This window comes from Myzus persicae, unplaced genomic scaffold (genome assembly GCF_001856785.1).
Source record: "Myzus persicae strain clone G006 unplaced genomic scaffold, MPER_G0061.0, whole genome shotgun sequence".
Lineage (NCBI taxonomy): Eukaryota > Metazoa > Arthropoda > Insecta > Hemiptera > Aphididae > Myzus > Myzus persicae.
The window spans coordinates 198001-225709 of NW_019103697.1; the positions used below are offsets into that span (position 1 = coordinate 198001).

The 27709-nt window shown below is 25.8% G+C and overlaps 2 protein-coding genes across 3 annotated transcripts; one reads left to right on the forward strand and one right to left on the reverse strand.

Annotated features, from left to right (window-relative positions):
* Positions 1–27423, reverse strand: LOC111035050 (oxysterol-binding protein-related protein 9). Its single transcript, XM_022316544.1, has 17 exons — positions 27142–27423; positions 12697–12918; positions 10162–10257; positions 9993–10067; positions 8795–8845; positions 8620–8695; positions 8430–8504; positions 7445–7586; positions 5600–5781; positions 5503–5532; positions 5265–5418; positions 4846–5150; positions 4473–4647; positions 4186–4405; positions 3366–3487; positions 1751–1856; positions 1–627 (listed from the first exon to the last, which is right to left on the reverse strand). Exons 1-17 carry the CDS (start codon positions 27238–27240, stop codon positions 541–543), a joined length of 2217 nt encoding a protein of 738 aa, XP_022172236.1. The 5' UTR covers positions 27241–27423; the 3' UTR covers positions 1–540.
* LOC111035051 (elongation of very long chain fatty acids protein AAEL008004-like) lies at positions 19965–27089 on the forward strand. Of its 2 annotated transcripts, none has more exons than XM_022316545.1 (7): positions 19965–20175; positions 23611–23801; positions 23893–23970; positions 24610–24666; positions 25856–25961; positions 26039–26178; positions 26251–27087. In XM_022316545.1, exons 1-7 carry the CDS (start codon positions 20118–20120, stop codon positions 26440–26442), a joined length of 822 nt encoding a protein of 273 aa, XP_022172237.1. In that variant the 5' UTR covers positions 19965–20117; the 3' UTR covers positions 26443–27087. The 2 variants fall into 2 exon arrangements, with proteins under 2 accessions (XP_022172237.1, XP_022172238.1); XM_022316546.1 differs by lacking the exon at positions 19965–20175 and adding an exon at positions 22969–23408 and having other exon boundaries at positions 26251–27089.
* Positions 27424–27709: the final 286 nt, after the last annotated feature.

The following is a 27709-nucleotide window of genomic DNA, read 5'->3' on the forward strand; positions in this document are numbered from 1 at the left end:
TAACCAGGTCAATCACAATGTTTAATGAGATAAGTAATAAATATTATATTGTTCTCTCATCTGATATTAGTGTATAAATAAATAATGCATAACACTTATAACCAATTTTAATTTACAATATGATATTAGATTTTTTTAATGAACAAATTATTATAATAATATCAACAAAATCAGTACCAAAACTTAATAATCTAAAAATAAGCTAGTAAATTGTATATGTGACTGCTTCACATACAAAGTGAATACAAATAATAACTCTGGTAACAACAATAATGACATAATTTTCTATTAGACATATGTACATAAAACACTACGATAATTTTCTTTTGATTGTAACAAAATTGTGACTATTCACCATTTTTCTTTTTAAGTCACCGAATAAAAATATATTGGGAATAAAAATATAGATATTGATACTGCACCAAAACATCTTTAAATATGTAAACAAACATATTTTGAATACTTAGATGATGAATATACATTAAATTTGTATATTTATACATATTTAGGATTTTCTTTTAATGTAAGTTATTAAGGTTGTCATGATGGCGTTGATTCAAATGTCACACCTAACTGTTTTTCTAATGGAGATTTGTACTCCCAATTTTCTCCGTTCTGGACAAACCACTAAAATCAAAAATTATTAATATTCAATATACATAATACATAGCTTTTAAAATTATATACTAACATTTTAGTATTAATATAGAGTTCTAAAATACACATACATACACTATATATTTATTGTGTATATATTTACCCAGTAGTTATATTATACAAAATAGTATACTTTAGAGCAGTGTTTCTTCACCTTTTTGATATTACGGAACACCAAACAAATATATTGTTTTTATGTGGAACCCCTATGAAAATTATCTTTAAAAAAGTATAAATGATAGATGATGTAGATAAAGTGCTTTTGTGGAACCCCTAAGTGAGAATTGCGGAACCCTAGGGTTCTGCAGAACACAGGTTAAGAAACAGTGCTTTAGAGCAAGACCCTGTTCAGAAATTTCCAAATAGGTAATATAACATCTGTTTTTGATGCATTGTATGTTTTTTTGTGATTTACTCTATTAGTATAAATTCTTAAGAGGATGTTATAAATGCATTGCAAATGTATAACAGCAAATTTTAGATCAGAATAATCCATTTTACTCTGTCATTTTATCAGAGTAAATTGACCTATTATAAAACTTAAATGTAAGAATATTATTCAAAACTCTACAGATGCTTTTTTGGATATTTTGTTTTTAAAGCAAATCATAAGCATTTTAAATTTTACAAAAAATGTAAAGTTATAAAAACTTATAACTTGTTATACAATAAAAATTACAAATATTCTATGTGGCCTCTTTAGCACTTTAGTCTTACCTTAAAGTTTGATAACACATCAATTTACTATAATATTAAAAATAACGGAATTAAATGGATTATTCTAAGCATACAAATTAATACGTTATGCGTTTGTAAGACGGAAACAAAACATGTGGGTAATAAGTTCTCAAATTCCAAAAGAAATATAGGAGTCAGTATACTATGAAAAACGTAAAAGATATGGTGTTACAGGAGAATTTTTTCTCCTGACTATAGGCTATGGAAAAGTTGAAGGGACATAATAACTACTTGGGGACAATACGCTTACGACACCAACTCATGTAATGGTTTAAACATTAAAAAAAAATGCTATAGAAAGAATTCTAATGTAATAACATAATTGAAAATAAAATATATTATTAATATTATTTACTCGTGGAATCCAAACTTCATTACTCTCTTTACGAGCTTCAGCTTCATTTCTTTGTTTTTGTTCGATTTCAGCTTTAGCTTGACTAGCTTGATCTACATTATCAACTCTAAAAAAAAAATTGGAATAAATACTGTTAAGGTCTTGTAATTTGATAAGATATTATACAATAATCATAGACCTTAAATTAATAGACGTAACATGCCGCCGGATTGGGATAGAGTGGTATGTTCGAGAGAATTAGTGTTCATATTAGATAATAGAAGTAATGATAAAAGCAATTGTATATTGTACAAATGGATGTGTTGCCAGCACGAGTATGTGGTGTGCTCTGTCGGAAGCAACATATTGTCAACACGTGTAACTATTATGTCCTGTCTATGAGTATAAGGTCTATGACAATAATCAAGTAATATTAATGAAATGATTATAAATTAAAAGTTGTAGTGAATATAATACATTTCAACATTTTACTTTTTTTTAACAAGAATGCAAATAATTGGATTATTAGTTGACAAACAAATAAATAATAATAATTTATATCAAAATAAAATTATACAACAATTAGCTAAACTATATAATTTAAAAGAAATATACATATTATGATACGGGAAATGTAGAGTATCGAGCAATACACTGGCCAGTCAGTTTGAACCGCAAACGCATGATTTACTATAATAGAACTTAGAATTACAGTCTATCTACTTTTCTACACTTGCATTTACTTATTATGCAAAGCTGTGTTTTGATTATGTGTTAATATTACATGGTACATAATAATTATTGTTATTATTTTAAAATATTTGTAATGTAAAAACTTTAAAATATACAGAATATAATAAATTGGTAATAATATATACATTTTATTTTGTTCTTTCGTCAATATAATATAATTGTTAGTAGTAATTGATACTAGATTAATTTGAGGTTCAAATAATTCGGGCAATGTACACATTGCCCATAACAAATATAGAGTGACCCGTGAAGACATAAGCCGTAGAGAAGGACAAGGACTAGCCACCCGAATAAAAACCAGTTGTACCTAAAAACTAAAAAACTAATAAAATATCATGAAATTAATGAAAACAAAACGTTGAAAGGTCAACATTTTTAGAAAAATAAACTCCAAAATGGATATCTTCAATTGTTTAAAAAAAAAAATGTTTGTAACTCTTTTACCAAAAAAATTAATTAAATTAAAAAATAAAATAGATGTAGGTGTCTTTAACTCTATGATTGTAATAAAATTAGTCTATATTTATTATGTTAGGAGATATCACAATGTGTAAATCCTCGAGGGACACCCTGTATACATAATGATATTTGACCTGAATAAATTTATTTATTCTCATATCTACTAATTTAATAGATAACTTGTGTAGTCATGTTTAATATATTATTTTTGAAAGCCATTCATTATAATCTACTTTATTTACTATTATATCTTATTAATTATTGAAATTAAATTGTATATAATAAATGCCAGTATGATAGGATAGTCTCTAAACTATGGGTTAGAAATTATGGTTTTTCTAATTATACACAAAGGGTTTTAATAGCACAAACATTGAACTATTTAAAATTTGAGTAAGTTTTAAATAGTAATAAAAACACTTACTTGAGTCCTAAAGTAACTTTTTTCCAAATGTATCTAGATTCATTAGTATCTTGTTCAGCAACTTTGCGAACTCTCTTTTTAATTACTTCAATTGCTTTAGTATCGACAAACAATTCAGTTCTCTGAAATAAAATCAATTAATAGTAAATTAATATTAATAAAGATCACCAGGATCATAGTGACAATTGAAGAATATTTGTTTGATAATAATACCACAAACAAAATTTACACCCTGTGTATTATAATAAACTTTTTATTTTTAACTAATAGTTTAGTAGCAGAATGGGGCCACTTAGAACAAATTCCTGTGGCCAAAATGTACTTAAGATCTAAGTCGGCTTGGATTATGTACGCTTGTTTACAGCAAATCTTAATCATTGTTTTTAAGTTATAAAATAGTTTATTAATATAAACACATTAGAGCAGGGGTCAACAATAAACGGACCACACAGGGAAAAAAATGGGCTGCCAAAAACATTTAATTTTAATGTTGGATTCACACACAGACATTAATGTTTTAGATTATTTAGTATTGGGTAGAAGAAAATTATTTTATTAAACGCCTCTGTGTAGACCAATAATAATAGGCCAAACTCTCGATGTATAACTGATGTTTTATCTATTTTTAGGATATATAAAATGTTCTTTTTTTCAAATCATACCGACTACTTTCTAAACTAACAGCTAACCCAACTTACTTAACTCTTAATTAGAGTATATTATCTATACTGTTTGTGATAACTATTCCGAACTAATGTTATATAAAATATAATAATATTTATCAGCAATAACTGCTAACAAGAAAAATATTAATACATACACCATCGGCCCATTTAGCTTCCATGGAACCATTCCATTCACCAGTAATAGTAAGAAAAGCCTTTTTTGTCTTAGGTCCAAATACTTCTGCAGTAATGCGGTGTTTCTTTCCACCATAGAATGGTTTAGTATGGAATTCTATATCACAGTGATAACCTGTTTGTGGACATGATATAGTTACAGATCCACCTAACTCAATCCATGGCACAGTTAGTATTGATCTATAAAAAAAACCCAAATTGTGTTAGTAAAATGTTTATTCATTTTTAAAAGGTTATCTATAAGTACCTGCCGTAACCACTTGGGAATGTTGAAATGTATTCTTCTTTATGTTTTAATAATCTTACAATCCCCTGCCCCACATGATGAACAGCAACAGATAAGCCAAGAAACTTAGATTTAGTCCAAACATTTGCACAAAGAGTTACTTTTTTTGTCTTATGCTCAGCATAGAAAGCAGATACTGAAAATGTACCGAAATAAAATAAATACCTTTTTGTGATAAATAATACTTAATGAAATTCATTTTAAAGAGGTAATATTAAGCAGATTTTGTATCAAATCATCGATTTAAATATAAAAAAACTGAAAAAGATATCCAGTGCATATACAAACTATAAATATTAATACATATTATACAAATAAATTTAATTGATCTTACTGGGGGGATGATGAGAAACTTGCTCAGCAAGGAATATCAGTTGATCAGGATCAGTCCAAGGTAAAGGGTTTTCTTCTTCATTAAGCACAGGAGCTTCTGAATTATTTTGAGCTGTAATATCACTTAAACATTCTGATTCTCCAGTAGAAACTCCTGGTACATCCCAATGACAACGAAATATTTCACCAAGGATTGGATTATAGGGTTTTTTCGCAACAGCAGAATTTCGACCAGCATGATACGAAGATAAATACCAACGCACTATTTGAACCATTCGTTCTTCGGGCGTTTCCAAGTCATTTGCTCTATACATAAATAATAATAACACACAACAAAATAAAAATGTAATCATAATAAACATATTATACATGTTTAAAAAAAATGTGAACTTATAAAAATAATAATAAAGAAACGCTTACTTGAGAAATAAATCTGGATGGGCTAAATAATCAGCATACATTTCTAATAAAGAACGCTTTTCTAATATGAATGTTGGTAGGGCAACTTTTGTTAAATCCATACCTATTTTTACTTGAGATATGAGATGAGTAACAACTGAACCCTGCATAGTAACTGAAAAAAAAATATCTATATAAGTATATTACATTACACATATATAAATATTGTACATTTTAAAATCAATATGCTATTTCTTACCATCGGATTCATCTTGATCCTCGTAAATAGCTATAAAACAATAAAAAGGTAATCAAAAAAATGATACTTAAATCAGAATGAAATTAAATTATAGTACCATCATAATTTATAGATCCATCTGAATAAGTAGGTACAACTATATTGTCTTTGCTATAACTATCCTTTTTTTTGGGCATATTTGCAATGGTCCGATCAGTAGTGTCTGATGATATTTGATTTAAATCTGAAGATCCCGACTGAGTCAAATTCGCAGCATTCTCTAGAGGCGGTTCACTTCCACTATGAGAAAGATAAAATAATAAATTTCAGATTATTAGATTATTAGTTGTAAGAAAAAAATGTAAACAAATGTTTAATATTAAGACAGGTAACAGATTAAATTTTATGTTAATTGAAACATATAATTATTACCAAAGTACCTACAAATATTTAAATATTTTTTAAATAAAATACAACAAAAAAAGTGTATATGAGCAATTTAATTTTTAGTTAAGATGTTTAAATTTAAAAAAATATTTAATATAATATTTTGTAAAAATGTATAGGTAACTGATAAAACTAATTAATAAATAAGTTTGTGTTAATCTATTTACTTGAAATAAAATGCAAACATTATAAATTATAATATATCACTAGAGATATAAAATTATCATTAAAATATCAAATTATTGTACAATTGTTTGAAAAACATTAAACACACACTCAACATTAATACTTAATGTCTAGATACTTAACATTTATCTATTAGTAGGTCTGTATAAACCGAGGTATAAACTATCAACTGTAAATATTGTTATATAATTATGTACTAGATTTTGAAATTTATTTTAAGAAAATTGCTTATAAATAACTGCTTATTTTTCCATTAACCTCTGTATTAAAATTTAAAAATGAAGTGCATTTAATAAAAATATTTAGGTAAATAGTTACTTGATGAAATGAAAATAAATGTTAAGCAACAATAGGACATGGATGGAAATGGATAATTAAAAAAAACATAAATAATAACACTATCATAATTCAAATAGGTGATTTATATCTTATTTATCTAAATCATATAAATTTATTTACGCATTAAAAAAATTACTTGCAATTATTAAATAAATTTAAATATATTAAATAAGATGATTAAAGTATGAACTTTAATAAGTTAACAACTTTTATCTTAATTTAAAGAAGTTACAATTTCTCTTGTATGTTAATAATCATTATTACTTGAAAAATGTATATCAGTTTCATTAAAATTGCAATTTGGTAATTAGGTAAATTTTTAACCTTTGGCTTTGGCCCATGTTGGCAGTTATTGCTGATTCTGGATTCCCGGGTGAGGTATTAGCCCAATTCCAAAGACGGGAAATCATTTGTATAGCAGCTAATACTAAATTGTTGAATAAAACAAATATTCAAAAAACCACTAATACATTTTTTTGAAATAGAAAACGTGTGAAGAAATAAAAATCACCGATCACTGGTTATAACATACAGATAATCTGTAGATAATATTAAAGTATATAATTAAAGATAAAACAATAGACGGAAGGCCAGTAGCAATCGATTTTGATAGAATTTGTGTATAAAACGAATACAATAATAATTACACGAACTACGAACTACGAATACGAAAGTAGTAAGTGCGAAGACGAGTGATTACGTTGTGATAATAGTTCAAGGCCAAAATACAATATAATCAGCTGATTGTATGACGTCCAGCACCTTAACCAGGGTACAGTACCGACTCCCTGGTAAATGAGCATGGAGAGAATTTTGATATTATATTTTCCGATTCTGTTTTCAAGCAATTACTTATAAATAAAATTAGAAATTTAATTCCCAAATTTTGTTTCAATGATCTATTACAACAATATTAGGCCATATTATGGCCAAATGTTATGCCTATATTTAATTTTCAATGACTTGAACAATTAAATGATTTAAAACTTACCCGACAAGTATTCGATTCTTGTACTTCCGTCGCATTGCAGGCACTGGTTCAATTTTACGACTAGGTTTTGACCATTCTTCTTCGTCTTCATAAGCATCATAAAAATCGTCTTCAGACGAAGAGTAAGAAACATCTGGAATATCTGATAACATAAAGATATTTTTTTTTTGTTGCTTGCTTAAACAAAAAATATTTATAGCTACATAGGTAATATAGATTTATGCAATCATCAAATATCAATAATTCACCAATTATTAATAATAAGTGAAATTGAGAATTTTAGATTCTGAGCCTACCTAAAGAATATACCTATTGATTTTACAATGACGCGTGTTTTTTTCTGTCTGTCATCAACTTTTGGGTCAATAAAAATGATCTGATTTTATATTTTAGAATCTTATTTCTAGTAGGAAAGTGAATCTAATTGGTACTTCAAGAGTTTTAAAAAAAAACCGTAGTTTTCAAAAGCATCGGGAAAATTAAAAAAAATTAAGCAAAAATGGGAATTTTCACGCATTTTGACAAAATAGATTTTATTTTATTGGTATGACTCAAAAACTAATAAATTAATTTAAAGATAGTTTTTGACGTTTTGGGACACTTTCGTAATGATATTATTTATCTTATTAGTAATAAATGTATTTTTAAAGAACACTTTTAAGTATTTTTTTAGGACATTAAAATCCACACCCTAGATACAATCTATTAATTATTTGTTCAAAGTTCAAATTGTATGTAGAAAAATATTCTGATTTTGAGTATTTAATTTATATTTTTTATTTCTATAATGAGATTTACAATCCGTACTGTTACTTACATATGAAAATATATTCTACAGTTTTGTTAAAGAAAGCCCATACCCAACGAGTAAATTGTGAATAAGTAATACGTATTAACTGTTAAAATAATCACTCTGTAGTTCATATCTAATACTAGGTACATAAACATTTTATATTTATCAAGATTATTAGTTATTAGTTATTACCATTATCCATTGGTTGAGAATCTCTTCTAGGACGTTCTTCACATTCAGCTCCATATTCTATACTACCCGTGTCTCCTGAAAGCATAGTTTTAAAAAATAATATTATTATTGTGTATAAAGTATATACGTATATACATAGAGACAGATAAAGATAATATATTATTATAAATTGTTCTGTAATTTTGTTTACCTTCTAAACTAGGGAAATCATAATCTGTGGAAACAGATGTTGTTCTATATGATCCATTAACAGGGAATGCGGTATTCTGAAAAGCAATAATTAAAGTAATTAAAATAATTTTATTATAGATATCTACTTATTAATGATAGTTAATTTGTTGTTAAGAATGTATTTAAAATATCACCTTAGCTATTTGTAACATCACAATTGAATGCTTTACTTGGTCCATTAGTTTCTAAAAACAATTTTATAATAATCAAAACACAAATAAAATATTTTTATAAAATACCAATATATTGTCTGAACAGGACATGGAATTTTGTCACGAAATAGTAGCGTCGAACTTCATGATTATAAGTTTGAAAACAAGTATGCTTGATAAACAATTTTAAAAAGAGGTTTTTTCTAATAGGGTTTCACGAGTTTTAGTATTTAAGTGCTCACAAAAAAATATCTCTGAAGTGTAATGAAAAAACCTTGTATAAATTAGTTACATTGTGGTTTGATTAAAAATGTCTTAAATACTAGGTATAAGCTGTGTATATAAGATCATTAAAATTGTTTTCTACAAAATTAGTAGATTTAGATTTACCTAAATTGTTAATTTGATCTACATATTTTTTCGTAACGTAACATTTAAACGACCCTGTGTGAGTATAGAATATATTATATTATATAAAGTGATCAATGGTACTACTATCCATGTATATGATAATTATATTTACCTACCGGACGATTCATTCAACTTAGGACATTTATTTTATTATTAAAAAAGTATTTGTTTTTGAAAATATTTTTATCTTTATAATTTTTTTTATGACAACATACAGTTTTCATTTCATCTCCGAAAGCACAATATTTTTGGATTATTTCGATTCATAAAAATCAAATTTAGGATGAGTAGTTTATGAGTTACAAGTATTTCAAGTTTAGATGAGGGAAGTAGTAGACCAACATTTTGCGTATCACTTCACTCCATAAATCTTAACTTTAAATACTTATACCTCATAAACGATAAACCATACTCGTCCTAAACTCGATTTGCATGTATTGAAATAATTAGAGAAATATCCTTCTTTAAAATATGAAATTAAAAATGTACGTTGTCGTTCAAAAAAGTAAAAGACTTAGAGATGGTAAGGATAAAAATATATTTTTAAAAGTGTTGTTTGTTAACTACTAGAAATCATGTAAAAAATGTTTTTCGAAAACATTTATACTCTTTGAAATAATGAGTGTTAAATGATAAAATAACCAACCGATATAGGATATTAGTAAACGCCATACATCCCACACTGTATACATAGGAACATATTATCATAAGAGCATTTTACAATGTAAATTATTAATAATAAAATATAAATGCAAAAAAATATATTTACATTAGTTTCTGAAATTATACATTCACAATGCGCTTTGTCTTCCTCACACATTGAATTCATTTTTACTTCTAAATTCTGGAAAATAAAATACATATATATATAAATATTACCGACGTATAGTATAATTGTTATACTTTTTATAAATTATTGATATTTAAATCATTCAAACCTTAGTTTGTTCAATAAGAAGCTGTAAATAAGCATCAGCTTCTCCTAATTTCTTATCAAAACTCTCCAAAGTAGGTACGACAGCATCATTATTTACCTAACAAAAATAACATCGATTGTTACATATTTATATATCTATATTGACGACTATATTTTATTCAATGTATACTATAACAATAACAATTAAATTAATATATAATCACAATACCTTTATTCTAACGGTTGGTTTACACATACTTAAACATCCACCCATCATTCCTACGTCTATATATTGAAAATACAGTATGCGCACATACATTTAATTTAGGGTTTTACTGTTTTTGATGTAGATTTCACTTCAAGCACACATGGACTAAGGGTTTTGCTGCACATTTATGAACAGACTATTTCATTTGCTTAGTTAAAAAAAAAATCAATATACACTAGAGCTAAATGGTTCAAATTTCCGTTGGAAGACTGTGTACATCATAAAATAATACCAAGGCAATTAAGGTCAGAATTGGATTAGTGCAACCAGTGTTGAACCTACATACTACCTATATGGCTGTATAAAAACCAACTTCTATAGCTGTAATTTAATAATATACGCACCCTCTTTCGAGACATATGTTTTCTTATACTATCAGTCCGACAATAATTAAAGGTTTCTCTTCCATAATACATATACGTTAAATTATTTTGTTTTAAAAACAAAGTTTTATAGTTTCTAAATAATGTATAGGTAGTACAAGACGTACAAGTATCAAAATTAAATATATATTAGTTCTTATCATTAGTACAATTTTCTAGAAAATGATTTTATCTGCATGGCTTCTTTTATGATGTCGTTGGCGAGGCAATTAAATATTTTTCTGATTTTTTTTCGCAGCTATTCCAAATACCCCTCTTTTTAATTGTATAGCCAAAGGAGGATAAGTCATCATTTTATTTGAATGTACCACTTTTCCAGCGAAACTTTTGAATAGTTTCAGGTTTTTTTTTTGTAGAGTTATAATTACTATTGAGCGTCACCACGTACTCTATCTTTCCATTTTGTAGAATTCGGGAATAATTTTTGTATCAATATCAGATGTGTTCAAGTTTAAAATATTTTTCTTTGGACACCTACCCGATGGCAATATTATATGAAACAAAATATGTGCCATTATTGTTAAATTGGAGTGAAAGAAAATCTGATCATACAGTTACATTTGTCGGCTTATGTGCCGACAAATAGAACTCTGAATGAGGTTTACTAACTATACTTATACTGGTGTTATAAAGAAGAAGAAGAAGAAATTTTTAAATAAATATTTTTCACTCTGCCTAAGCTTGGTAACTCTGCAATACTTGAATAGTCAATACTTTAACGGAATGCACTATCTATTTTAGCTAAACGATGTTTATATTTTTAAATACCATAAAAAATATAAATTATCTTTCAATGCACTCTTTATATTCTATCATGAATCAGAAATGTATAAATTACCATTCAATTAACCTAACAATAAGGTTAATAGTGTGAATAAAATAAAACAATTCTAAAAATAGAAAAACTAATTAATAAAATTTATATTTTATAGGTATACACAAAAGGAACAATACATATTTTTTTGCAAAATGAGACAAAAAAATAATTTACGAATGTTACACAACCAGTATACTAAGAATATATATAATGTTAATCTGAAAGTGAATATGAACTATTATTTTATTTTTTATAACTTAACAAGTTACAGTGATATTGTTAATTAATTAAAGCTTGAAAAACATAACTAACACTATATACCAGTCAACATTTATCAATTGTTGGTAACAGTTATTCAATAAGTATTCCAGGTGATTCTTTTAAAGGTAAACTCACACTTTTTCAAAAAGCTTAAACAATTAAGGACATATTTTTTTTTACGTAACTTGGAGTTTTTATACAACAATTATTGTAATCTTTAATTTTTTTAAGTTTTTTTTACATTTTTAATGAACAGCGCACATTTTAATTTCATATTTGAAGAGAAAATGTTCTTTTATTATAGAAATTTAATTTCAAACGAATAGTTAATTAATTATGACTAAGTATTTAAGTATTTAAAGTTTGGATGAGAATAGAGTTAACAATAAGTTTAAATTTGAGTATATATAGGTATGTAATTTTATAAGCTAAAATTAATTTGATGTACCTACTATACGAACGTTACATTTTGAAATTTTTGTTACGTAATTTCAAATTCTATGACATAAACGAAATGTTACATGCACAAATAAATCGTATGATTTCAAAAAAAAAATAATGTAAAATAGTGAATTTTTTGAAATGTGTTGAGAATTATACTCCACAACAATATTATTCATAACAATTCATTTATAATTTTAAAACGAGGTAAACAAAATTGTCATTATACTCAACATTAGACTACAAATGAACAATAAGAAAAATATTTTTTGTTTACAACAAAAGTCAAATAGGTAGGTATTATATGTGAAGTTTAATAGTTAAGTTTAAACTCTTAATATACAAACCGTCTATTAAAAAAGTAGTTTTTGGTTATTTTTTAATTACCTGTATTTGATTAACTCTATATCCAAACAACTGTTTTTGTATGGTATCTTCTAAAGCCCGTACCCAAAGCTCTCGGTCAGCACGAGTCCTTGCTTGAAAATGGAATGTTTTGCCATCTACTGTTACAGTAAATGTAAGATTATCTTCATCATCAATGCCAATCATAGCTCCTTTTAAACGAACACAGCCTCGGCGTACTCCACGTACCATTTTTTCCCGAGACTAAAATAAAAATTCACCATTAAAGAATAAATGGGTATTTATAAAAGTAATAGGTAATGATGTTTTTTATGTGAATAATGATGTAAATATCAATCTTAATATTGAACAACAAAAAAAATATTGACTATTTTTCGAACAACTTTTTGTGTTAGCCAAATACGCATGTTAGAATTGATAAAAGTATGCTTCCAACCACCACAATTCACTACCTAGTTTAAAGAAAACTACTAAATTTAATTTTAAAGATACGTGCACTAGTCGTATTTTAAAACTAAGTATGTTAAATAATGGTAACATTCTTTCAACTTTATCTAAACAATCACTCATATTTTATTTTTATTTTAAAGGTAGATTCATTCTAACATGATAAAAGTTATAGAAGTCACGAGACAAAAAATTAATTTTTGACACCATTTTAGTGCATTACTTGTTTGAATAATTATAAAAAAAAATGTCAATAAACGACTTAGGTACTATAAGGTAAGTACATTTTAAATGTATTTAAAACACTAACAAATGTAATTCACATAAATGTATAGTTATTTGTTCAGTTAATAGGTACTCAACAATCAATATTTCATAATTGTTTCATTTATATTTCTTTAACTACCTACACCATGTCCAACAATTTTATTTTTCTATTCGTATGATAAATAATAAAATATAATCATTCAAATATATATAATACACTTTATTCTATAATAAAACAAAATTAAACTGAAATAGGTATATTCAGTCTATTCTTACTAAAATATAGGACAATTTTTTTCCTTACTGGAATACCCCGTTTAAAGTTATCATGTTGAGGTCTTTGACCTTAGATTTTAATTCATGAATCTTTGATGAGCAGGAAATAATGTCTTCTTGAACCATGAATAGTATTGCATATATTAAAAGCGCTTTCCCAGACCTTTTATCAGAACCGTGAAGATGACACAACATTGGTCAATGATAGAATATGATCGATGGCAAGTTAATAGCTAGTTGCATTTTTGTTAAGTTTAAACATAGTTCTAATATAGAACATATAATACACAATAGAACACGGTTCTTATTAAAGCTTATATTTTTATAGTTCGATAGACGCAATTTATAAATAAATATAATCAGCATTTATGGGTGTTCTTTAAATCAATTTATTATTATTATTTTCAAAATTATACTACAGTAAAAATGGTGTTTATGACGTGGTTTGAGATCCTTGATGGGCAGATTGACCCAGGTAAGATTTTTTACATTTATTAATTTATAACAAGTATTATTTACTTTATAATTTTTAGACTGGAGAACTAAAGATTGGCCTATGATGTCGACAACTGCAATCCCTGTATTATTAGCTATAATATACATTATTTTTGTCAAATTCGTTGGTCCGAACTACATGGCAAATAAAAAGCCTTATACACTTCGAAAAGTTCTAGCCATCTACAACACGGCACAAATATTGGCTTGTATATATCTCACTGTTGAGGTAATTAATTTTTGATATTTATAATAATAACTTAACTTGTTATATTATTATATTAAATATTTTTAAAATGATTCATTATAAAATATCACAAAACACATATATTTATTTTATAGTATTTCAAAACAAAACCAAAAATGGGGTGTGATCCTTTAGATGTATCTGATGATCCTACAGCATTATACGTAATAATTACTATAAAATGTATTTGCGTTTAGTTGTTTATATAAATTTTACTTTTTCAGGCAGCAAAACTAGTATGGTGGACGACAATTTTAAAATTATCTGAATTTATTGAGACTGTAAGAACATTTATTAGAATTCATTATACTTCTTTATCAATACCACTATTTTTATTTTTATGAGATTAAATTCATTATAAACTAAATAATAAAAACATAATTTTTATTTTTACAGGTTTTCTTTGTACTTCGAAAAAAACAAAATCAAGTTTCTGGACTTCACATATACCATCACATAACAACTTTCTTTTTAATATGGATTGCCTCAAGAATAAACCCAGGTAATAACCTAATGTTTTTAAGATAATTATAAATAATAGTCATCATAGGCTTATACAATTTGAGAAATAAAATATTCAATTAAGCCTAGTACAAAAATATAATAATACAATAGAAATATATAATTAAAGAATGTATCGGTTTAAAAATTTAAAATAAGGAGCAGCTGTACAGGGCATAAGTACTTAGATATTGAAATTTTTCTTGGGAAAGGATGTGTAGAAAAACATACATTTTAGGGAGGCTAAGTACTACGAGAGACTAGGTCAGGTGTCTTCGACCTTTTTAGGCAGCGGGTCACCTATTATTCATAGTCAATCTCGCGGTCCGCATTCGTTATAAAAACATGTAAAAAATACTTGTTAATATGTTATGCTTAAAAAGTGTTCGCGAACTTAAATAACGACAAGACGGGCCCGGGTTAAAGACCTCTGGGCTAGGTACTATAGATGGATCCCGGAGTATTTCAAGTACTAGATTAGTTGGGTTCCTTATATTTTTTGCTAAGTATACAACACTGTATCGCGCATCTGTATACGTGGTCAGTTTGACGCAAGTAAACTGGAAACTTGCGTAATATAAATTTGACCATTTTTTTTTTAGAACCTATTATTACAAAAAACGTAATCGTGTGATATTGGAGATTTTCGATTAAATTACATTTATCATTATTGCTATTTGTGAGGTTAGCAAAATTTAAAACAAACCTCTAATACGCAATATATGACGCATATCGAAATTACCACAATCGCAAAATTACTTTTAAGCATAACAATATAGTACCTTACTAGTATATTACCAAAACAAATCCTGGATCAAACCAGTGTAGTACCTAAAATACTTGAAACCCAACTACTAACTAGAATGCGAATTTAATTTTGGGATCCGACTCGTATGCAGCTGATATTTTAAGTTGTTAAATCTTTTAGTCCTCTAAAGTCAATGAAGCTCTGCAATTTGTTTGTATCTATTAAAACTCTGAACTCCGAATCACCGAATTATTCAAAATAAAAATGTCAGGCTGCAATTATGGCTTTATGAGAATATACCACTGTATTAAAATATTTTTAAAAACGTATAAGTGTCTATAAATGGGTATAATAATATAAAAATATAAAAATGTATTAAAATTCTAATTAAACTCAATTATTATTCAGGCTTGACATTTCTGCGACTGATATTTTTAATAATTGAGATTATTTTTATACATTTTTAAAACAATTTTTTAGGTGGTATTGTAAGGATACCTGTTATATTAAACAACATGGTTCACATGGTTATGTATTCATATTACTTATTATCATCTATGGGTCCAGGAATACAAAACAAAATTAACAGCTACAAAAAGTACATTACCATCATACAAATGGTAAATACGCAATTTAAATACTTACGTTTTAAGATATTTAAAATTAGACTTTTAAAATCAGTTCCAGATTTTAACAAGAACATTTAATAAAACACGAGTTTTAATGTTCTTGTAACTATTGTATAGCCGACAATTTTTTTTTTGTCGTCCGAGTTCGTTTCAATATATGTGCATAATACTAACATTATTATACACACATAATTAGCATATTCTATGTTACAACTTGTCATACATATACTTAATGTTGACCCTTGTTTTTTTTTCTAGGTACAATTTTGTATTTTGATCGTTAACTCGATATTTTATTTGACTCCTAGCTGCCAAGTACCTAATATTTACGGATTGATTTTCATACCTAATGTTTTTATTGTATTTTATATGTTTTACGACTTTTATAGAAAATCATATATAAAAAAAAAACCTGTAGACCGTCGCAATAGTACGAGTATAAAAATAAACAATAATAATAATAACAACAACAATATTAAGATTAAAGGAAAACATTAAAAATGATTATTTAAAACATATAGTTGATTAGGAATAATTGTTCATTTTTAGTATAATATGTAGTTCAGAGGCATTATATCATACAACTTATAAGTTTTACATGCTATACCTATTCTTTAATAAGTGCAATTAAATGATTATAAATGTATAACTTTAAAAAGTTCTATAACTATTATTTAACAATTTATGTATCATCATCATTATTTATTATCGCTATTTTCTAAAATAAATATAATTTAATAATTTAACTCTAATTTATATATAAATTAAATATTTAATAATATTTAATAATTAAATCATTTATAAATATAATGAACACATGGATATATTTTTTTTATTAAAATAATAAAATCATTAAGCACATTAAGTAAAATTCAATATAATTTTTAAATAATAAATAATAAATTGAATCATTTATCTACTACGCCAAGGGATTTTACAAAGAAATTGTAAATGTTTGTGTCATAATTCAATATAAATATATTTACTGGCTACTGCTTATATTAAAAAAAATTTTCGGCACGGCCGAAAACTTTGATTTAAAATATTGTAATAATGGAACTTTAAACTAATTTTTTAGGTCTTAAATATACCTATTTGAATGTGTTTGTTCAGTATATATTTATACATTTTAAATTAAAATATGAATGTGATTTTAATTTTAAAACTAAACTATTCATAAATAAAAATATTTTAAAACCATATATCGTTCTTATAGGGTTCAATTGTAATAAATAGTTAACTACAACTATCCCGTTATTATTTATATTATTATTCTGTTTTCTGTGTAATATTGTGCTAGTATTAATATAAATTAATTGTTAAAATATTTTAAGTTGCATCTTTAAATTATTATTTAAACTATTATATTTGCTGTATATAATTTTAATTTTAGTAATAATAAATGTTATACGCCTATAAATGTTATATTTTTATGCGGATTTATCGAATTGTATTACTTTTGTTCTAAATCTTTAAATTATTAAGATTTATTGAGATTAGATATGCCTACCTACTACTTACTAGTTCAAGTTTAGTAACAATATTTATATAAATCACACTCTTAAGTATACTGATAATATTTTAACATACTAAAGTACTACACAACTTAATACTCATGTACTATTAACATTGTATCATCAATTATTTGTCAAACATGGATGATATACATATATTTAGGCGAAGTAGAGCATTTTCTTAAAGCGGCGAAATGAATGTGTAGATAGACATTTACCTGGCTGTATACCAAGTGATCCATTTAACTTAGTCCTTAAGACACACATTATTTCAACAACTACTAACATTTTTGGAAATATTTTTTTTCACATAATTTCAAGTCGTTAAAAATAACATATTTCTAAAAAAAAAATGTTCACTATTTCTTTAAAGTTATCTTATTTAAAAAAAATGTATTTCAGCGTGCATTTTTGATTCTTCATTCCTGAGTAGAATATTTTTTGGAGAACTTCGATTTAGATAAATTGAATTTCGGATAAGTTATTTAAGAATTGTAAGAATTTAAAGTTTAAATCAGCGGAAGTGAGTTATAGTACCTCTAATACCCCGCCGCAATATGTTGGTCCACAACTCCGCTTATCTAAACTTTGAATACGTTTTATGACTTTTAAGTCATAATTTATAAATTACTTGTCTGAATTATGATGAGTATTTAATAATTATTTTTTTATAATCAGTAGATTTATAAATCAAAATACTGAAGTAATATTCTGCTTCGAAATATCAAGCTATGAATGTACGTTATCATTCAAAAGAGCAAACAACTCAAAAACATAATAAAAAATAACATTTTTTCCTAATATATTGTTTAGTGGCGACTTAAAACAAGTTTGTAAGATAAAAACATATTTTCAAAAAAGTTAGTATTTTCAGATTTAATGAGTTTCTTACGATAAATATATCACTTTGTGGCTTGTATATTATATAAGCCAACAATTAAACAAATAAAATTGACATATTCAATGCAATTGTAAAGGGGGACATTAGGCGTTGATCTATTTCATATCTTGTACCCATTTAAGATTATACTTATAAATGTAATGGAAACACAGGTACTTAATACTTTTAACATGGAAATCATAAACAAAAACATATCATATACATACTCATTAAAAAAAAATCGACAGAATAAACATAAAACAACTCAACGCATTTTTAACATTTTTATTTAAATTCGATTTTTAAAAACTTGAACATTTAAAATAAGGTCAGTCAATTCTTTTGAATTATATAACTAAAATATATAAAAAATCTTTACAGGGCCAAAACAATCATATAAGAGTTAAAGTTTGAGGCGTGGTCAAAATTGATTATTTTTATACATTATTATACTAAAACCTATAAACGAGGATAACCTATAGAATAAAATAAAAATAAAAGAAAAGAAACTCTTTTAAAGGTTAACACACATTTTCTCGAAAATTATGAACGGAAATTATTGTAATTAATACTTTTTGAGAAAATCAGTATTTAGTATTTACCTCTAAAAGTATCACTTCATATGATAAATGATTCATTTTTGATGTTCATACTAATAAAATTAAAATTTGGAATTTATATTAAGGCTGGCATTCGAATGCAATAGTTTTAATTTGACTACGATTCAAATAAACGTTGACAATTTTAAATATCTCAATAATATTGTAGAACGATTCGTTTTTTAAGCTTTTATATTTTTAAATACACCAAAAAGTTGTCCAACTGTATACACTCTATAATTTAAAGTCAAATAAAAATAGACTGATAACTTTTTCAATCAGGTATATTATTATCAAAAGATAAATATTTTTATCATAATTTAATTACAAATAATATTTGTTTTATTAAATACTATTAATAAGAATAATTACATCGGCCAGTTAAATAATAATTCAGACGAATCCAATAAAAAGTTATAACAACTAATAGCACAATTTACATTAAAAAAATATTAAGTTCATATTCGTGTATTAAGGTAGTAAAGTAACAGTCGATAAAATCATTGTTTGACATATTATAATAATTATTATACAGTAACCTATGCGTTGTGTTCCATAACTTCAAAAGACAAGGAAGTTACGCAAAGATATAATGTACGTACCTATATAATATGTACCTTTGAAAAATTATTGTACTAACTTATATGCTAATTAAATTAAAACTAAGTAGGCGGGGGACGACATAAAGTATGTCTACATAAATAAAAAATATTCACTTTACTGGTAAACACATGTCGCGTAGGTGGCGACACTCTAGTTTAATTTATACGGTTGGGAATTCATGTTATAGGGTAGTTTAATAAGTATTTTTATTAAATAGTTTATAGATTCGTAAGTTAATGGAGGTGACAAAAGAATTTTTTGAAAAGCTAGATGATTTTGTCGATCAATATGGAGGTAAGTAATATTTTATATAAGTTTAAACTATGAAAAAATAAAAATAACTATTACAAATTACAATACACAATTTTAAAAACTAATTTAAGGTTTGGAAATTTTAGGACAGTTTAAAATATCATACGATTTAGGTTGCTACCGCAGACACCAAACTACCTACTTAAACATTTATTAGTTATATGTAGGTACTTTAAAATTCATATTTAGTATTAATTATAGGTTTATATACAATTTATTTTTCAAAATTCGAAAAGTTAGGTAAAGATAATTTGTTAGGTATTAATTGCACAATATCCTGGATAATATATAATAACTCGCATACAGTGATAATGACTTAATTTTGTTGGGTTTTCTTTTTTATAATATAATATTATACTTTATTTAAGTATAAAAACTTCAAATTAAAAAATGTATCTTAGTTGGCAGAATAAGCATTTTTTTTTATGTTGTAGATACTGGGTGAAGAGATGAATATTTTAGAACTAATTTCACAATTATGTGTTATCTTATTGTGAAGTAATTTAGGAATAGTAAGAATACTTCAACCTTCAACTTTGAGGGTGGTTTCTGATAGCAAATTGGATGTAGTTGGTACTTTGAACAGTTCTCACAACCCAAAACATAACAATAAGGGAAGTCATAACTTCATAAGTAAAATATGAACAGTACTTTTCAAAATAATTGGGAAAAACAAAAAAAAGAACCATTGAGAAAAACCTATGTTTTCAACTAAATCGTTTATATTTTTAACATATTTAAATTAATTTTAAGCTATTTAAACCACAAACCTATTCACATCATTCTATGGTATGTTGGTGTGGGTTATAAATTAACAACAGTTTCATTATTTGAAATAATATAATAATAATAATAATCAAGGTTCATAATACATGCGATTATTGGCACGATTTTTTTTTTTGGCAAATACTAGTTCAACCTACCGTACAACTAATAGTAAAATAAGTTACCAATTGCAATATATAAAATACAAATATATAATATTATGAAATTCGGCCGACAACCGTCTCAGCTCAGAATCATTTTTAGTATACAATGATTTATCACGGAATTCAAATTTATCACATTCATTACAATCATTACTACAGTGACCTACTGAATGACGATACACACTAGACACTTAATACACAACAGAGCGACTCCCACAGTTTGTTTTTAATCAGTGTACAAATACATAGAATAAAATGAGTATGTAGTTCTTAGGAATATTTAGATCTCTTTAATAACAATGTTTTTCAACTTCGTAGTTCTAGTACTTGATCAAAAACAAGGAGTGTATTCTCGTTTTCGTCAATATTTTATCTTATAATAAATAATATTGAAAACTGTGTTAAATACAGAGCTATGTTTACTATACAATTTTCAGTATTTTTTTGGTTACTTGAACTAAAAACAAATGTAGGAAATTATGTTTTTGTAACTTCGTGTTATTGTGTTAGTAATTAAAATTCTGAGATAACTTCTATTTACAAATCTAATTTATTTATGAATATATTTATAAATAGTTTATTTTAAGTAGGTATTTAAATAGGTAGTTATATTATGCAAGGTTAAATAATGTAATGTAATAATAACTATTTAATTAGCGTCTGAAGTAGACAGATGGGCACGCATGAGGACTGAAATTAATTATTAATGGTATACGATGAGATTCTCTGTAATTTTATTATCTGGTAATTCAAATGTCTTAGTATTACCATACACGAAACAAATTGATTGCCATCATCAATCATTGATTTTATACTTTTGGGCTTTTATCGTATCAATATGACAATATCTTATGAAAGTGTCGCTGATGAGTGATGACTAACTTTTTTCTCGTGTACTTAAAGTCAACATCACATATTCGCGTACTATACATTTTTATGTTGTACAGATTATGTGTCTTTTGAATAATAATTAATAATATATTGTAAAAATATAGGAAAATCTAGGTTTAGGTATGAAGTATTTACTTCTTGTGTTCTATCTTCTGTTCGAGTGGTATGGATTAAATAATCACAAATCATACATTACACTAGCGATTCCCAAACTGTGCATTGCAAACTATGGTGGATAAAAGAATTTTTTTGAAAGGTCCGCATTTTTATAATAAAACATAATGTTTAGTTTTTGATCAATTCTTATCATTACAACTAAGATTATATAACTGTCTAGAGGAGGACCTGTCACGAATCGCGATGTCTATAAGGGGGAGTGTCACTTGGTAGATAAATCGGATTTAAAACAAAATACCATCACTTTTATGTTAAGAATTTAGATAATTTGCATGTATGAACATTTTAGTATTGTACATTTGTACGATAGACAAAAAAACAGGATTGGTGTTATATGAAGAAAGGTGCGAACCATGAAGGTTTAAGAACCACTGTAATTACACAATACCCATTAACTTATCTACATTATAAACATGGACATTATTTCAATATTATAATAATACTAAATCACTTACCAGACACCACACACTTCACATACGTCATATAAATGTATAACCAAAGTCTATAACTATTGAAATTAATATATTTAAAAACTAATTATATAATTAATTAATGATTAATTTGCTTAGCACTTATTTTTTATAAAATGTAAATGTTTAAAGTCAAATTAGTTAATTGTATTTAATTGTTCTAAACTTTAAAACTAATTATCTTTTATCATTAAAATGTTAAATTTACTGAGGTTTCCTAAACATTTTCGAATATATTATAATATTTAATATTTATAATATTTGGTTAAATTGTAAGCTGCGAAAATACAATTAATTTTATAATTTTAGAGTAATTTAGCTGAAGATCTCAGATTTCTTTGAATTTGTCCTGAAATGTTATTTTTGTAATATTCCGAGAGCGTTAAAACATAAAAATAATTAATTTTATCGCACAGCGGCCAAGTGCGTTCCAGTTGAATTGTAGTATTACTCAGGATGCATTACGAGGAGATAAAATAATTACACCTCCAAAATGTATATAATTTCAAAATGTTTCCCTTGATATACTATAACAGCGTAATAAAAAGTGCAACATATTATTCAATTTACTATCGATATCAGTATTGAGATTTCCCAAGTCCGTTCTATGAGTGAAATACCTCTAAGTACTAGGTAGTGATCTGTATAAGTAATGTACAATAATTTATTATAAACACTGTAGGACTTTGAAAAATGTATCAGCAAAAGTGCAAGACTACTGCTAAATCTCTTGGGTAATTCGAATTTTGTACGTACTTTGGTTACTTTCATTTATCGTTACACTTTATATTTTTATTTTATTACTATCAAAATATAATGATTTGGGATGATTGTTAGTTTTATTTTCATGAAAAAATTGTATAATAATATAATAAATCTTTATTTAATAAGCAATAAACAAAGTATAGGTAACCTTTACTGTACAGCAAATAATATGACATTTTTTCCAGATCCAAGAACTAATGAATGGCCTATGGTCCAAGGAATCACAACACCATTAGCATGTGCATTGGTGTATTTATACCTTGTGTTATACTTAGGGCCAAAATTTATGGAAAATAGAAAACCTTTTCACTTATTACCAATAATTAAAGTTTATAACTTAGTTCAGTTGGCAGCATGTATCTTAATTTTTTATCTTGTAAGTATTATTTTCAACAATTTGCATTTATTGTAATACATACTATTGTACTTATTAAACAATTAACTTTGTTCACGATTTGCATTTTTAGATTTTGATTTCTGGATGGACAACTAAATATACTCTTGGATGTGAGCCTGTTGACTCCAATGCACCACACTCAAATAGAGTAAGGAAAAAAAATGATACTTGTACTTTGTAATGTACTTGAAATACATAATATACATGTGCATAACATAACTCATTTTTGTAAATTTAAAATTAAATTGGGTTAGACCACTTAGCACATCAACTGAATAGGTAACTAATAAAATTGATATCAATTATAAAAGTGGCAATATTTCAAGTTGTCTAAATGTCTAGTTGAGTCATTTTTAATGATATATATATATATAATATATATAAATTATAAGCTCAAATGGATACAAAATTAACTATATTGTATAAGTTTTAGGTTCTGAGCATAATGAGATGAATTGAAGTAGCTAAATTTATTTTAAATGTTTGTAGATTATTTAATTAGTAATAACACTTACATTGCAATTATCTTTACATTCAGCCACAATGAATATTATTCTTTTTCATTTTTTAATCTAATATAAAATTTGAAGAATATTTCTTAGAACTACAAGTCTTGTGAGTTTTGAAATGAGGTGTGTAGAACATAAAATTACACACAATTATGATGTATCGCTCATTTAATGACTTAATAAAAAGTAAAATAAACAAAAATGTATTCTTAACTAGTTCTTAACTGAACCAAAAAAAAAATATTATGATGATATATTGAACTGTTTTGTTTTTGTAGTTAACTAAACTGTTTTGGTGGACATACATGTTGAAATTGGTTGAATTTGCCGAAACTGTAAGTATTATCTTTACTCTGTTTAGAATAAGAATAGTAGTCGGAGGCCAGGTTGCGCGTATGGGCGTGGCAATACTTAACGGCAGGTTTGTAGATCGATGACTAGGTGGGGATGAAAAACAGGCTCTGCCTGATCGTCAGTGATGAAAATTTGTTGATGCCGACTACTATTTTTATTCTGAACAGAGTATAAAGTTATTATAAAATAATGCATTTTAAGTTTAAGTCTTCTTAGGTTTCTTTATATACACTTATATTGTGTGTGTCTGTTGCAACATTTGTTGCCAGTAATTTTCAATTGGATACTTTTTGACCTACAATGGACAAGAGATCTTTAATGTTTTTATATGAAATAAATTACATTTTTTCTATTATTTATGTTTACCTATCCTTTATAAAATATAAAATTTAGAGGCCCAATATTTATCATGATTTTTTTACCTTTTTAGTAGATAGTCAATGACAATTTTAACATACACAATTTTATCAAGCAATTTAATATTATACAACAATAAGTGGTTATTATTAAGAATGTAATTTCCTAAAACTCATAAACTATGAAGGTATAATGAACCAGATTGTAATAAAATGTAATGTTCTTTACTTTTTTATAACTTTTTTAATGACTGTAAGTTTGGCATCACTAATGGGTGGGTTTTGACTCACACAAATGCCAAACCCCAATACATTTTTACTTCTTCATATCGTATATGCACTTATAGACATGTTATTGTATAGTTTATATAGGCAGGTATATTCTTATAAAAATTAAAATTAAAAAGGCTGGAGGGTTTTAAATTTTAACTAATATAATCTATCTTATAATTGGTATTAATGGCAGACCTAGGTGCATACAGTGTGTAACAGAAAAACTGACAGATGTAAATAACCAATTATATAAAAACACTGTAATGTATACATAAATAAATATTTTTTATTTATGGCTTTATTAATTTAATTATAATAATTTACAAGACTACTTTTAACTATATTTAAAAAATTAGATAGAAGTAGAAGCATTTATATTAGTTTGAGAATCTATATGAATTTATGATACACTACATTAACGTACTCTGTTAGAATGAAACTTTAGAGTCCAACAAAAATGCTTTGAATACCTTTAATAACTTAAATTCAAAATAATTTTAAACTTATATTAGGTAATATATTAAAAATTGTTTAATTTTAGGCATTTTTCATACTACGTAAAAAGACAAAACAAGTTTCTGGACTTCATGTTTATCATCATGCGTCTACATTTATTTTAGCGTGGGCAGCTGTTAAATTCTTCCCAGGTAAATAACAATGCAAATTTAGTTTAAAAATCATTGAGGTTTTTTTAAATTTTAAATAATCTAACTATTTATTATAGGTGGTATGGCTTCGTTTCCAATTTTAGTGAATTCAGTAGTACATATTATTATGTATGCTTACTATCAACTTTCATCTATGGGACCACAATATCATAAATTTACGTTTAAGTATAAAAAATATGTGACCATTATTCAACTGGTAATTATCTACATAACAAAATTAAATTATAGAATGTCTTTTATTTTATATTATATTATTTATAAATTATAGATTCAGTTTGGAATACTTGTAGTACATACACTACAAGTTTTGTCATCAAGTTGTTCCATGCCTAATGCATACCTATATGGAATGCTACCAGACATCATGGTATTGTTTTATTTATTTTACAAATTTTACAGAAAAACATACGCGGCAAAAATAAAAAATGTAGAGCTGAATTCGGTAGAAAAAATTAAATAAATATTTAATCATTTGTATTATTCCTATAAAAGTATAGAAAAATTACATCCAACAAAAATGAGTAGGCATATAAAAATTGTTTAACATTAAATTTTAAATTGTAATATTATTTATTTTTCTTAAATATTTTATATTATAATTAAAAAGAAAACCTAACATTTGTATTATTTTTCTGTTTATACAATACATCATTGAACTGCTTTATATGATAAATTGTTGGGCTTAATCTACATTTTAAATTTAAATCACCTATTTATTTTATGTTACAATCTTAAGTGTAAACAATTATAAAATTATTTTTACAACTGAAATGAAAAGTAATTTTATTTCTTATTCGTCATATCCAATTATATAGGTGAGTATTAATTCCTTTTTTTATGCTTACTAGACTAATATATTCTCATAGTACATGTTACATGCACAAGTTTTGTCATCAAATTATTTCATTTCTAATGCTTTAAAGAAATTTGATTTAAAAAAAAATAAAGACTTCAGTTAGAAAATTAAAATTATATGGGTTATTACTTAATTTAGAAAAAGACCTACATTTTAACCACTGTTTCACAAGTTTATTTGTGACTTTTATAATAAAAGTGTACACAAAATAATTTATCAATTCTATATGTCATGTTTAAATAATAATTAGGTATCTAAGGCTGTACCAATAGATTATAAATTATTTGTTACTTTCATGCTTACCGTATAATATGAGAGTGTCCCCGAGATGTCATCGAGAACACACCAGCGATACTGCCATCCTTTAACAACATTTGTCCATTTGCTCAATGTACCTTCCATTCTAGTTCAATTATTAAAATTAATTAAAACCATAAATACTAATAACTATTGGAATTTTTTATTGTTCAAATCTAGTTTCATTAGGTACATCTAAATAAAACATATTAAGCTATTCAAATGTCTTAAATAATGTCAAAAAAATAAACATTTAAGAAAAATATGTACTATTACAGTATTACAGGCTAAAATTGTAATAATAATAATCTATAATAGGTTTTTAAATAAAAACATAAAACTAAAAAAATATATGTATATTGCACTGAATACTGATAACACTATTTATCTACTGCCTGTTGTAACCACCGCAGAATTAAGTTGCTAGAAAGTTTAAGACACGTCCAGTGTGACCAAATGCGACAGTTAAAAAACACTTAATTTTCTACAGTATAAAACGAAATTGCTGACGGCAAGAATACCGCCGGTAGGTTGTATACCCACGATTTAAAATACTATCTTAAATCGAGGGTAT

Coding starts and splice junctions, on each gene's coding strand:
- LOC111035051 (XM_022316545.1), top strand. CDS start 20,118: ATGGAGGTGACAAAAGAATTTTTTGAAAAGCTAGATGATTTTGTCGAT. Junction 25,962..26,038: donor AGCTGTTAAATTCTTCCCAG/GTAAATAACAAT, acceptor TATTTATTATAG/GTGGTATGGCTTCGTTTCCA. Junction 26,179..26,250: donor ATGTGACCATTATTCAACTG/GTAATTATCTAC, acceptor TATAAATTATAG/ATTCAGTTTGGAATACTTGT.
- LOC111035050 (XM_022316544.1), bottom strand. CDS start 27,240: ATGGAAGGTACATTGAGCAAATGGACAAATGTTGTTAAAGGATGGCAG. Junction 5,782..7,444: donor AAGAATCGAATACTTGTCGG/GTAAGTTTTAAA, acceptor TCTTTCTCATAG/TGGAAGTGAACCGCCTCTAG. Junction 1,857..3,365: donor AAAGTTACTTTAGGACTCAA/GTAAGTGTTTTT, acceptor TTTTTTTTTTAG/AGTTGATAATGTAGATCAAG.